At 36.6% G+C, this 13,980-nt stretch overlaps 1 protein-coding gene across 6 annotated transcripts; it reads left to right on the top strand.

Annotated features, from left to right (window-relative positions):
- The first annotated feature begins 7,592 nt into the window (after positions 1–7,592).
- On the top strand, positions 7,593–13,746 carry LOC104593549 (uncharacterized). 6 transcript variants are annotated; one of them, XR_016078229.1, is made up of 3 exons: positions 7,593–7,692; positions 9,025–11,358; positions 12,967–13,746. XR_016078229.1 is itself a non-coding variant. In XM_088890917.1 (2 exons), the coding sequence occupies exon 2, from the start codon at positions 9,144–9,146 to the stop codon at positions 11,106–11,108; it is 1,965 nt and encodes a 654-aa protein (XP_088747043.1). In that variant the 5' UTR covers positions 7,593–7,692; positions 9,025–9,143; the 3' UTR covers positions 11,109–11,707. The 6 variants fall into 6 exon arrangements, 1 of the variants encoding a protein (XP_088747043.1); XR_016078228.1 differs by having other exon boundaries at positions 7,602–7,764; positions 13,191–13,746; XR_016078225.1 differs by having other exon boundaries at positions 7,602–7,764.
- The last annotated feature ends 234 nt before the right edge of the window (positions 13,747–13,980 follow it).

The following is a 13,980-nucleotide window of genomic DNA, read 5'->3' as shown; positions in this document are numbered from 1 at the left end:
AGCGAGCAGTAGACTGGCTATATAGCCCATTCAGGAGAGCATTGTGGACAGCTGCAGACTGTCTAACATATAGCCAAAGTTTACTCCCTTTGTTCATTAGAATAGGCAATAGCTCTTCAACCTGGAACATTCATCAAGGAAAATACAAGTATGCATTATTTAGCATTAACATGTATAAAGGGTATCCCTTGTTTCTCTCATATCTTTCCAAGAAGACCCCCAATCCACCCTGTCCTACCATAAATCAAGAACATCAAAGGTGGTCTATTAACGAAGCTGTTGCTCCTTGAAACTGGAACCACCATATGGGTGGGATTAGGATTTCTTGATACATGAGAGGTTGAATTGCTATCTTCAGATCCATCAAAATGTCTTTCAATTCCAACCACGATAAGCATTATAGGATGAGGCAGCAAAGCCCCAGAGACATCACCCCACCATATGGCTGATCTAAAACTCACCTAACCCAACCCTACTTGCACCCATAACCCCAAATATGGGTTGGGTTCCTTGAATACCCAACTTTCATAGATTTAGTGCATGGGTTTTATTTGTCACATTAATCCTTCATTTTTCATTAAATATGGACTGAAACCCACGTGAAATCCATATAAATCACCTTGTGTGGACATGAATTCTCTCTGGCATAGTTAACAGAAAAGAATCCCTTTGAAAACCGTTAAAACCTTCAAATGAGTGGCCAGCATGGAACTTACAGGAGAAAGTATGTGACCAAAACCAAAACTAGAAGAAATATACAAAAGCAAAAACAACTTAATTCTAGAGTTACAGAACATACCCAGAGGAAAGACAAGAAGAACAATGTTCTTGGGTGTATAGGTGGCCATATCCAAGCAACTCCTGCAGATATTAGCATTTAAAACTAGATTTAGAACCCAAGTTGAAAAGAGCAATGTAGCTCCAACAACCTTGGAGAAACAAGTCCCATAGCTTTTCTTGAATGTTGCTCAGTGTAGAGATAAGTGTAACAAGGACTATGGTTTCTTAGGCTTCTTTTATAGGGAAGCATCGTCCAAGTGTTTGCTAACCCCTTAACTAGGCACCATGACTAAGGTGTCCAATACCAATCATGTAGCCTTCATCAAGATTTCCAAGTAGATATTGCTCCAAGGATTATATTTCATGTTTGGATCTAGGTTCCCAATAATAAAGGCTATGAACAAGCCATGCAACTCTGTGGCAGCTTACAGCTACAGTTATCTGTTAATTTTATAGTTTTTCATACACGATGTATCCTAAATAAATCTTCCTGTTATTGCTTGATCATCTACCAGCAGGTCAAGTTTCTGATCAACTTGTCCAATTAATTAGCCTATTATAAGCTTATATATATTTGAAAACTGAAAACAACAATGATCAATGAGGTGTACATTCAAGAAAATCTATGGGATCCCTCCTCTCAACCACGCCACCATAAGGGGTACATTTGAAAACTGAAAACAGCAATGATCAAGTTCAGAAAGGATTCAAGTTATTTGTTCTAGGCTTCTAGCCATTTAATGCCTTCAACCTGTCAATTATAAAACCTTGAAATATACTTCTTGTTGATTCAAGTAATATGGGTAGCATCATGTCATCACCTTTGGGATCCGAAAGCTACTTCAAAAACCAACTTATGCTGGGTCAGAAAAGGCAGAACTCAATTGGTATACCACAAATCAACCAAAAGATCATAACCAACTTATGCTGGGCCAGAAGCAAATTCATTCCTTCTTTTGTTCTAGATCTCAAGGCTGTGAATATCCATTTCTGTTAACTCATGAGCTAATGAGCTTTCCATAGGTATCCATCACCCATTTTATATATTTGTAAATCGATTGTCTACTATAATCTCTTCTCATTGTTATCACTAATAACCACATAACTAATCTTGTTCTCACTTCATTCTATTTTGAGGATTAAATCGTTAATTGGATTAAAAAAAAGAGAGAGATTGATGAAATCCGAATTCTGTTTTAATATTCCTCATTCTTAGTCTGTCAAATTGTTATCTAATCTTACTATTGTGCTTGGAATCATCACCAATCTGATGCTTGATCTATTCTACAGGCAATTGGTTTTCTTCATTTTCTTTATTTTGTTTGAATTTGATTGGAATAGCTACCCGTTTCAATTTGTGGGAATTATGTAAAAAAATAAAGAAAGAAATGCATGGTAGAAAAAGTCATGAGAGAAAAAAAAAAAAGAGGAAAAGGAAAGAGAGGGGATGATGATCGGGAAGACAACAGGTTAAGGATGATTCAGACTCTTTACATATGAAAAAATGAAGGGGGATCCGGTTGCAAAAAAAAAAAAAGGTCTTAAAAAGAGATACAAAAAGAAAAGTAGAAGCATGAAAACCTATAATAATAATTCGATTAGCAGATCCGAGTTCTTAGTTTGATAAATAGGGTATATTTGCAAAGGGGAGGAAATAAGTTGTTAGAAACATGAATAAAAAAATTAAAAGAAGATAAAAAAAATAGGGTAAATTACAAAGACCCCCCTGTACTATGACCATGAGACAAAGACCCCTTTCTTGCAACGTTATAATATTTTTTAATCCCCATATTGCCCTTGTAATAATTATTTGAACAATTGGAAGAAAAAGACTTCATCTTACACGAACAACAACAGCAACAGACTTCCGTTAAAGTCCTCCCTCTCTCCCTCTCTCCCTCTCTCTCCCCGTATCTCTCTTCTTCCCCTTCCCCTTTATTCTTTGAGATTTCCTCTGTTTTCTATTCCTTGCAAATGGAGAAAAATTAGACTGGGCACACCAAAACAAAATTTCTGGGTGAACATCAACATTGGAAGCAGCTTGAGTTGGGCCCGATGCCAACCCTGTACTAATTGCTCCAAAATTATAGTTCATCTGATGATTATATAGAGTTACAACAACAACAATCATGATCTGAGTTCATTATGATACTAACCCATATCTAATTTGTGACTGAGAGGAGGAGCCAAACATTCACAAATTTATAAAAGGTTTTGGCTGATTGGCTCGTGGCTGTGACTCCAAGCTACGAGCGGTAATTGGATTGGGGGAAAGATTATCTGGCTCTCGTCTTTTCCTCACCAGTCACCCCTTTACACACTCCATTATTACTGTCTATGTAAGTGAAAAAATAGTCACGAGAGAGAGAGAGAGAGTATGTATTGTCTGAACATGACAACTAATCCATCCATTCAATTTCCAAGTGGCCCTTAAAAACTTTATCTCCATTGATACCCATCTCCCTATCCAACTATCCTTCGCACTTTGCTTTATTCTTCCCTCCCTGAGTCCCAACATGGACAAATAACCATGCTAGCGAAAGAACATGGCTAGTGTAGGAGGATGGAGCATAGAGGAGGAGAAGGCGTTCTAGACTGCAATTGCGATGCACCGGGCTACTGACGACTCAAAAGACCGATGGGAGAAGATTGCTTCCATGGTTCCAAGTAAAACTGTAGCTGAACTGAAGAAACAATACGAAGTTTTGGTCGAGGATGTAGATGCAATTGAGTCGGGCCAAATCCCGATTCCCACTTATGTCAAGGAGGAGGCTGCCAGCAACAAAGATCAGCACCTCTTTCTTGCTTCTACTTCTGGGGCTGCTGATAGGAGGTTGAACTGTAATTTTGGAACTGGGTTTTCTGGGTTGGGCACTGATTCAGGTTGGGGTTGGCATCAGACCCAACTCTGTCAAGTTAAATAGGTTTTAAGAGAAAAAGGGCAAAAAAAGAAACTAGAAAAAGTTTAGTAGGGTATTTTGGTAATTTAACGCATTTTGTCATCTGACTTAACGGTCAAGGGGGGTCTTTGTCTCATGGTTATAGTACAAGGGGTCTTTGTCGCAAAACAAAGTACAAGGGGGTCTTTGTCACAAATCCCGGGGGTCTTTGTAATTTACCCAAAAAATATTAGAGGGTACAAAGTTAAACTCCATAAAGTAAATACATTAATAGAGTTCCATAATAAAAAAAATGATAAAATAAAAAACGAAATATAAAAAATATCAGAAAAATAAATGAATATAAAACAAAAATAAGTGATAGAACAAATTATCTTTTTGTATTCGTTTCTTGAAACTTCGCTTTCTTTTATATTAGCATGCTCTTAACTAAGTAAATATTTGTGTATTCATGCTTGTTTGGGATTTATGTGGGCCCTACCTACGGAGCCCAGGAGAGGGGTGTCTAACCCCTTCCTTCTCCCATCTAAGTCTTATCCAGACTAGCGTAGTCGATGCCTCAGGCCTTGGAGTCGTTATTAAAACAAAAATGTTTTTAAAAACCATTCCCAGAGGTCCCATTACCTCCATTTCACATAATTGATGGGTGGGGAATCTAAATCATCCTAAGTGAGTCTTCCGACGCTCACATCTAAACTACTTTAAAAAGCATGAATGGCTTCAAGCATTTAAGTTTGACTCAGTACATCTATACTACTTTAACTCTGACAACTAGCTCTACATTTCAAATTATAAAAACTTCCGCCATGTCATTAGAGGCTTATGTGGTTGTTGCCAACATGAGGCTCTTAGTCCATGTTGGACACAACAAAAAGCCTATACTGAAAATAGGTTTTCAATTTCTCTCTCATTTATTTATCAATCTCCCTCTCTTCACCCACTCTCACTTTCACAGTAATCTCTTGATCTTCCGCTTCCTCTGTCTTTCCCATTCTCTCAGCTTTGATTTGTAACCAAATCAAAACCTCTCTCTCTCTCTCTTTCTCTCTTGATCATTCTCCCTCAATCTCTCTCATTGTTTTCCCTCACTCACTCTCTCTTGGTCAATATCTCATTCTCCCTCCATCTCTATCATTCTATAGTTGGTGTAAATTTTATAGCCAAAAGTTTCTTATGAATTTTTATCAAATTGGTGTAATGATTTTTGAACCATACCAAATTGATCTCATGTTCTTTTATACAATTTGCTTAATACCATATGAGTGTGTAAGAAAATTAAAAAAAAAAAGAGAGAGGGAATGAGAGAAAAACTAGGAGGAAACAATAGATAGAGAGAGAAAATGAGATAAATTGATATAGAGAACATAAGTGTAGAAAGTAAGAACTATTTTTATTTATTTTCAAAATACACAATCGTTGAGTAGATAAAGATGACTATGAGAGTGAGAGAGTGCAAGGGAGATTGAGAAAGAGAGAGCTAGAGAGAGTGTAAGACAAAACATTTTTTTTTTATTTTCCAGTCACCTAAGATTAAAGGGCAATTTCGGTATAAGCTTTTGTTGTGTTCAATATGGATTAAGAGTCCCATGTTGGCGACAACCACATAAGGCTCCAATGATATGTTGAGGGTTTTTAAAATTTGAAATCTAGAGCTGGTTGTTAGAGTTTTCCCTATTTTAAGACTAATCCAAAAGCAAAGCTATTTTCTCATCTAGATGGTGAGTCAATGATCCAACTTTTCAAAGAAATCCATGATTAGGGCTGTTCATAACAAGGCCTAAACCAACCAAACCAACCAACCCGGTCCGATCCAACCTGAGTTGGCTGGTTTTTTCTTCAACACCGGTTGTTTCGAGTTACAAAAAAACATAAACCGATGGTTCGGTTTGGTTTCAGTTTTCATGTGTGAAAACCAAAACCGAACCAACCTGAACCAACTTAGATATATATTATATATATATAATATATTTCAGATATATTTCAATTTTACTATATATATATTTCAGTTTTATATTTGTGGAAATATATCTATATATATTTCAGAAATATACATATTATATATAAAATTTATGATATATAAAATATCGGTTTTAATCCATCAAATCATTTTTAATTTTCAAGCATCCAGCCTTTGCTTTCTTAGACTTTAATCATTTACCGTTCACACCGAGAGAATCATTCACAAAACCGACCCAAACCGATTCAAACCGACTAGGTCGGTTTTACTTAGTACTGGGTCGGTTTCGGTTTCATTTCTAGGTAAACCGACCAGATCGGGTCGGTTGGAAAAACGCCAGTAAACTGACCCACCCCGACCCGTGAACAACCCTACCCATGATGCCATAATTAAACAATAAATATTTTAAAAAAGATAGAACATCACAAATGAAAATATACAGGATTTTGTCGAAAACATTTTTGATGTTATATATTCATCGTACTAAATAAAAATAATTGTTAAAATAAAAGTTATTTTTATTTATAATAAAAATGCAATAATAATAATAATAATAATAATAATAATGATAATAATAATAATAATTTGCTACAAGCATTTAAGTTTATTTTTAATCATATTGTTACTTTTATTAATTTTCAATTTCTATCTTAACTATGGACCGGTTTTTCTTCAGCACCGGTCGTTTCGGGTTACAAAAAAACATAAACCGATGGTTCGGTTCGGTTTCGGTTTTCATGTGTGAAAACCAAAACCAAACCAACCCGAACCAACTTAGATATATAATATATTTCAGATATATTATATATATATCTGATATATTTCAGTTTTACTATATATATATATATTTCAGTTTTAATATATATTTTAGATATATATTTGTGGAAATATATATATATATATATATATATATATATATATTTTTCAGAAATATACATATTATATATAAAATTGATGATATATAAAATATCTGTTTTAATCCATCAAATCAATTTTAATTTCCAAGCATCCAGCCTTTGCTTTCTTAGACTTGAATCATTTACCGTTCACACCGAGAGAATCATTCACAAAACCGACCCAAACCGATTCAAACCGACCAAGTCGGTTTTACTTAGTACTGGGTCGGTTTCGGTTTCATTTCTATGTAAATCGACCAGGTTGGGTCGGTTGGAAAAATGCCAGTAAATCGACCCAACCCGACCTGTGAACGGCCCTACCCATGATGTCATAATTAAACAATAAATATTTAAAAAAAGATAGAATATCACAAATGAAAATATACAAAATTTTGTCAAAAACATTTGAGAACATTTTTGATGTTATATATTCATCGTATTAAATAAAAATAATTGTTAAAATAAAAGTTATTTTTATTTATGATAATAATAATAATAATAATAATAATAATAATAATTTTTATTTGCTACAAGCATTTAAGTTTATTTTTAATCATATTGTTACTTTTATTAATTTTCAATTTCTATCTTAACTATGGTATATCTAAAATCCAAGTAATTAATAATGCATATATATTCATTTTTAATATATAAGTAATATAAAATTTGTATAAAAATATATAATATACATATGTACATATATACATATTTAACCACTGGTTTTTTATATTGGTTAGCCGAAACCAAATTGACCAGTTTGGTTAACCAGAATTTTCGATTCGGTCTTGTTGGTTTGATTTTGTTTTCGGTTTTTCTTGTTCACCCCTGTGAAAGGGTCTTTTAAGTCCTATTTTTGAAGTTTAGAGGTAGTTTAAACAGGGTTTTAAAATTGAGGGGTACTTTATCATTGTCAGATAATTTGGGGTAATTAAAGTAATTATCCCTAATTTTGTCCTGATTAATTATCGATTCGGGATGGTTCTATCTGGACCCGAACCAGACCCGACCCGGTGACAGCCCTAACTTGACCCCTCATTCGCCTCGTCTCTCTACAAAACCCTAGAAAGTAGAAACCGAAGAGTTAGAATCGTTGGGGCCTTTCTTCCGGCTTCTCTGATTCTCCTCCGACTCTTATTCATCTGGGTCAATTCGATCACAGGCAAGTTCACGAACCGTCAGTGGTGCTTCTCCAACTCTTCTTCACCTGTTTTTTGTTTTTTCCCGATCCAAGGCAAGTTCCTCAAATCGTCGGTTGTTCTTCAATATAGCTTTCTTCTGTTAGTTATATTTGTTTTAATGATTTTTTCTTCAATATAGCTTTCTTCCTTGGCTTTTTGAGGTTAAATTGTTTGGCGATTTCGGGGATGGTTGGGTTTAGGCGTTTTTTTTTTTTTGATAAAGTTGGGTTTAGGCGTTTTTTTTTCCCGATAAAGTTGGGTTTAGGCATTTTTCTAATCGAGTTGTGGATGCTCAAGGAGTTCTGTTTTATTATTATTATTTCCTTTGGGTTAGTGATTATGATGCTGAATAATGAATCTGGTGTCACTGTTTTTCAGATTTCTTTTGATTTTCTGGGTTGCATTCAGTTTTTTTTTTCGTCTTTCAATTGGTATGGTGATAACCGATAAAGTTGAGGCCGGGGTTCTAATTCTCTTATTGGTTCAATTGCTTTGTGGAGTTATGGATTTTGTTCTTTTGTGATGGATTTCTTCGTCCTTAAATTGGTTTTTTCTTTTTAAATATTAATGGGGCTTAAAATTAACGTTAGGAGTGTTCTGATTGTATTGTTGTTGGCTTGTTGTTTATCAAGATTTAATTCATTCTTGCAAAGTTCTTACAAGTTATAGAAACTGCAATATAAATTTGGTTCGGAAGCATAAATGCGTTTTTTTCCCTCAAGTTTTTACTCTGTAAGATTGTATTTATTTCCCTAATCAAATTTATTGGCCCAGTCTTAGTATTTTGGTGGTTACTATATTTGTTTGATTATCATAGTTCTGTTGTTGGGATACCCCTGGGTTTGTCAGATTTAATCATTTAAGAAGAGAAATGGTATGCGTTTTTTTCCCTCAAGTTTTTACTCTGTAAGATTGTATTTATTTCCCTAATCAATTTTATTGGTCCAGTCTTAGTATTTTGATGGTTACTATATTTGTTTGATTACCATAGTTCTGTTGTTGGGATACCCCTGATTTGTCAGATTTAATCATTTAAGAAGATGGTTGGTTGTGATGTGGGTCTTTTTTTATGTAGTTGTGACGTGGGTTTTCTTTATGAGTTAGGCTTTCAAGAAACGACCCTTAATTATGATTGCACGTTCATACTGTCTTATTTTCTTCAACTTTTCTTTTTCATTTTTTAGTTTGCTTTTGTCATAAGCTTTCTTAGGTCCATCAGCTTCACTTCTGCACTATTTGTCCTTTTCTTTCTTTCTTTGATTCATCTTTTTGTTGAATGAACATTTGCTGATTGAATTTTCTTACAAATGCAGCTCACTTTTTTATACTGCTCTTCTGATAGTGGAACCACAGTGAGGCTCTTTTGTTTGGTATTGAAATTTAGGAGAGCTTGTGAAGTTTATGGTTCTTGAATTGGTGGATCCTTCTGGAGATGGCTATCCAACCAAGATTGCCGCTTATTACCTATTCATCAGAAATTGTTGATGGAGAACCGATCTACATTTCATCAAATTGTCTTCCTGTCAAGGTTGCACACTTTGAACCTGCAGGGCTTTCTTTCCATTTGGCTGCACTTAAGCTTCTTGGTTTAGGTGAGGAAGAAGATGCAAATGTTGAAGATCAGAATGTGCCAAGTGACAAGGGGCAAACTTACATGCAATACTCGGACTCATATAGCAGTAAGGGTAAAAAGAAATCTGGTGCTGGAGGAAAGCAACAAGACCATTATGCTTTGCTTGGTTTGGGGCATTTACGATTTCTAGCCACCGAGGAACAAATAAGAAAGAGCTACAGGGAGACTGCTTTAAAGTATCATCCTGACAAACAGGCAGCCCTCCTTCTTGCGGAGGAAACTGAAGCTGCAAGGCAAGCGAAGAAGGACGAAATAGAAAACCATTTCAAAGCCATTCAAGAAGCTTATGAGGTCCTGATTGATCCTGTGAAGAGAAGGATATATGACTCCACTGATGAATTTGATGATGAAATTCCTACTGATTGTGTCCCACAGGATTTTTTCAAGGTATTTGGTCCAGCTTTCATGAGGAATGGGAGATGGTCAGTTAACCAACCAGTGCCATCTTTAGGTGATGAGAATACCGCAATGGAAGAAGTTGATAGTTTCTACAATTTTTGGTACAGCTTTAAAAGCTGGAGAGAGTTTCCACACGCTGATGAATTTGATCTAGAGCAAGCTGAATCTCGTGATCATAAGAGATGGATGGAGAGGCAGAATTCAAAACTAAGGGAGAAGGCAAGGAAGGAGGAATATGCACGGGTACGCACTCTTGTTGACAATGCCTATAAAAGGGACCCAAGAATACTCAAAAGAAAAGAAGAAGAGAAGGCAGAGAAGCAAAGGAAGAAGGAGGCCAAGTATCTGGCTAGGAGGTTGCAGGAAGAAGAGGCAGCTAAGATTGCTGAAGAGGAAAAACGTCGAAAAGAAGAGGAGGAGAGGCTGGCTGCAGAAGCTGCTTTAAACCAGAAGAAAGTGAAAGAGAAAGAGAAGAAGCTCTTGCGCAAAGAACGGACTCGTTTGAGGACACTCTCAGCGCCCATTGTTTCCAAACGTTTGCTAGACCTCACAGAGGATGATGTTGGGAGTCTGTGTATGTCATTTGAAACTGAACAACTGAGGGGTCTATGTGATAAGTTGGAGCATAAAGAAGGGATTGAACAGGCCAGAATTCTCAAAGATGCACTGCGATTGAGTAGTAACTTGGAGGAAGCAAAACAAACAGAGAGGAACACACAACAGAATGGTTCACTGGTGGTTAATGGAAATGGGGACAGCATGCAGTCATTGAACAACTATGAGAAAAAAGAAAAACCTTGGGGCAGAGAAGAGATTGAGCTATTGAGGAAAGGGATGCAGAAATATCCCAAAGGTACATCCCGGAGGTGGGAGGTTATTTCTGAGTACATTGGCACAGGGAGGTCAGTAGAAGAGATTCTAAAGGCAACAAAGACGGTTCTTTTACAGAAACCTGACTCTGCTAAAGCATTTGATTCGTTCCTAGAGAAGAGAAAGCCTGCACAAGCCATTGCATCTCCACTTACAACAAGACAGGAATCAGAGGGGTTAACAACTGCTGCAGACATTCCTGGAAGCAATGCTTCTAAGGTAGTTAGTGCAAATCAGTCTTCAAGCAGTTCTTCAGGCTACCGGAATACTGAAGGAGTGGTAACTGTAAATGGGGTATCTTCGAGTGCAGAGCAAGATGTGTGGTCTGCTGTTCAAGAAAGAGCACTTATTCAGGCTTTAAAAACCTTCCCAAAGGATACTGCCCAGCGTTGGGAGCGAGTTGCTGCTGCAGTTCCTGGGAAAACTGTGAACCAGTGCAAGAAGAAGTTTGCATTGCTGAAGGAGAACTTCAGAAGCAAGAAAAATGCAGATTAGTTGGTTGGTTTATATCTGTTAAAGTGCAGTGAAGCTGATGCCAGCTTTAACGGAACTTCATTAGTAATATCTAGACAAATGCTTTTACTTTTGAAGAGGAAATTGCCTCAGGGGCCAAGGAACTTTTTTCCCCAAAACGGATTTGTTATCATAAATATGGGTTGAAAATATGCATTTAATATTCTTGAAAGAGGGAGCTTTTGAGATGGATAGATTGCTAAGAGATTGTCCACACAATCCAATGTCAAAGGTACTCAAATCGAGCTTTTCTATTCATTCTTTGAGATCATAATTTCTATCCTAACTATACTTATGCATATTTTTGTATTTAGGAGAGAAAAGGATAGTACTTGAGTTACATTGATGACTTTAAAAGCTGACCAGTTAGGTAGAAGAGTGCACCACCACTTGACTCCTTTCTAGACCAACATCTGCATGTATTGGCAGCTATTTTCTGGATCATTTTGTATCTCTTAAAAATTCGTGATGCTTTTCTGATATGAATTTGGATATGTTTATTCTATTACAGTGAACTTTTCTTTATCATTATTTATTGTGGAGACATTACCCATGTCAATGAATTGGTCATTCTTTTAGTATTTCTCTGAACATTGTTGCATGATACTACCAAGTCCTAATTCAGGCAATGGGGTTTAATGCTACTTGGAAGCTAACTTTTTTTTTGGCTACATGGGGCCAGGAAAGGTAATCTCTTAAGTATCAACTAAAAAAGGGGGGAAATGTAACTTCTGAAGTATCAAAGCTTCTAACTCACCAAAATCTTCCTGCCCATCTAGCCTCAGTACCAGCGCTTTCTCTTTCTTTGGAGATGGTTTAGTATGATCTTAAAAACAACATGAGCAAATTCATGTAAGTGCCATGTACATGTAGGGATTTTGACTTTGGACCTTGGCTGTTACGTATCGTATCGGAGGCTTCCCGATACACCCCCATAATGGTGTTTTTTTTTTTCTTTCTCCGGGTCAGACCATGGTTCAGTGGGTAGACGGGCCTTAAACTGACTCCTCTGAACCAGATTGAAAAAAAAAAACAAAAGAAGTGAGCCTCGATACAGGCTGGTACGCCCCTACTGGTGTATCGGGCTGTATCGATATTTTGAACCTTGGTGCATGGGGATGTTGGGGAAACATCTTTTTCGCATTTCCCCCAACAGGGAGTGTTTCCACTTTGATGGTCTTATGTGGCATCCAATGGCACCTAGTGGCGCTTATGTGTTTAAGACTACAATAAACAATTGTGCACTGTGTTATCTGCCAAAACACTTTCTTTCCCAATTTTCAATGCTATAATATAGATACATATGTTGATACTTAAAAACACCATTTTTTTTTGATAAATGACTTAAAAAACACCATTTTACCATACACATTTTGTTTTGGCTACTTGGACCAGACTCCTCCCCCATGTGACACCTTTTTCCTGATTCCCCTTTACTTCGTGGTCCTTCACCCCTCTAATGGAGCTCATCCCTATAGCTTAGATGAGATATACAATCTCGACCTTTCCTCCACCCATTTCTTTTGTCCCCCATGTGAGAGCTATTATCACTTCACCCTTCAAAAAATATTAATTTTTAAAACCATGTAATGTTGCTTTTATTTTTTATTTTTGATAAATATGTAATGTTGCTTTTATTATACTTTAATGTTTAATTAAATTATTCGTTTTAGATCACTTTTAATGTTTTCTAGTTACAAGTTCAACTAAGGAAACAAGCCACCATAAAAATGCTATAGAACCAAACTGAATTAACCAGTTTTTATATAAAAAACATCACATAGGGGACATTTAGGTGCACTCACTTCAGCATCTTAACACTGTTAAAGCTTGGGTGCAGTGCAAAAGCTCGAGGAGGTTCCTTTCCAGTCAGCCCCCAAAGCTCATAAAGCATTACTTCATGATGTTTGAAAACTCCTCCCATGCCTGAGGGCCCTGGGTTACTCAAATAACATCCATCACAATTCAGCTTTATCATCCTAAAATTCAGGGAAACTGAATCAACAAATATATTCTGTGGTTGCCTTGGACACATCTAACCGTGACTTCATCCTCTCAATGTAGTCTTACAAGGGTTCCTTTTGAACTCATCTCTTGTTGGAATCCAATATGCCATCCTTGTTGGAATAAAAATAATTCCACACTCCTCAAAGGACTGCTACTCCAGAACATAATTTCCCTATTCTCAGGACCGGTGGGAGTGGGGGATTCCACAAGGGCAGAAATCCTTGCTGCAGTACAAGGAATTCAGATCGCCAACCAGCTTGGAGTGGAGCATCTCCTAGTTGAAGGGGACTCTCAGGTGGTAACAAGGTGGTTCCTAAACTTGGATACCACCATTTGGGGCTACAAAGATCTCATCAGAAAAGAGAAGTGGTTAACCAGCAATATGAGAGTTGAGGTAAAATGGGTTAGTAGGTCTGCTAATTCTTTAGCTGATGCTTTAGCCAAACAGGGGGTTTCTAGGGAAGATCTTTTTTTGTGCTTCTATGTAAGTTGTTATTAATTTGGAAATCTGTACTTAACCATCCCGGAGAGGTTGCAACTCGTGCCTTTCCTTGGGGACTTTGTACTATTGTCTATTGCTGTTTAATAAAATTATTTCAATTATCAAAAAAAAGGGACTGCTACTCCAGTACAACTCCGCATGATGTTTGCTCTTTTTATTTTTAAGGACACAAAACTAGGCTTAAAGTCTTAAACAAATCCATAATGTCAGAAAGGGATTCCCAAGAATCACAATTATGGGGAAAAGGTGTTTACATATAGCTGATTTGTAGAAGCAGGATAATAAATGGTACAGTCCCACTACATATGAGGCAAGAATGCCCACTTAAGGTAGAGATGCCAAGTG

This window comes from Nelumbo nucifera, chromosome 7 (assembly GCF_055504915.1).
Source record: "Nelumbo nucifera cultivar China Antique chromosome 7, China Antique-T2T, whole genome shotgun sequence".
Classification (NCBI taxonomy): domain Eukaryota; kingdom Viridiplantae; phylum Streptophyta; class Magnoliopsida; order Proteales; family Nelumbonaceae; genus Nelumbo; species Nelumbo nucifera.
The sequence above is the reverse complement of the archived record's forward strand: the minus strand, read 5'-3'. Positions and strand labels throughout refer to the sequence as shown.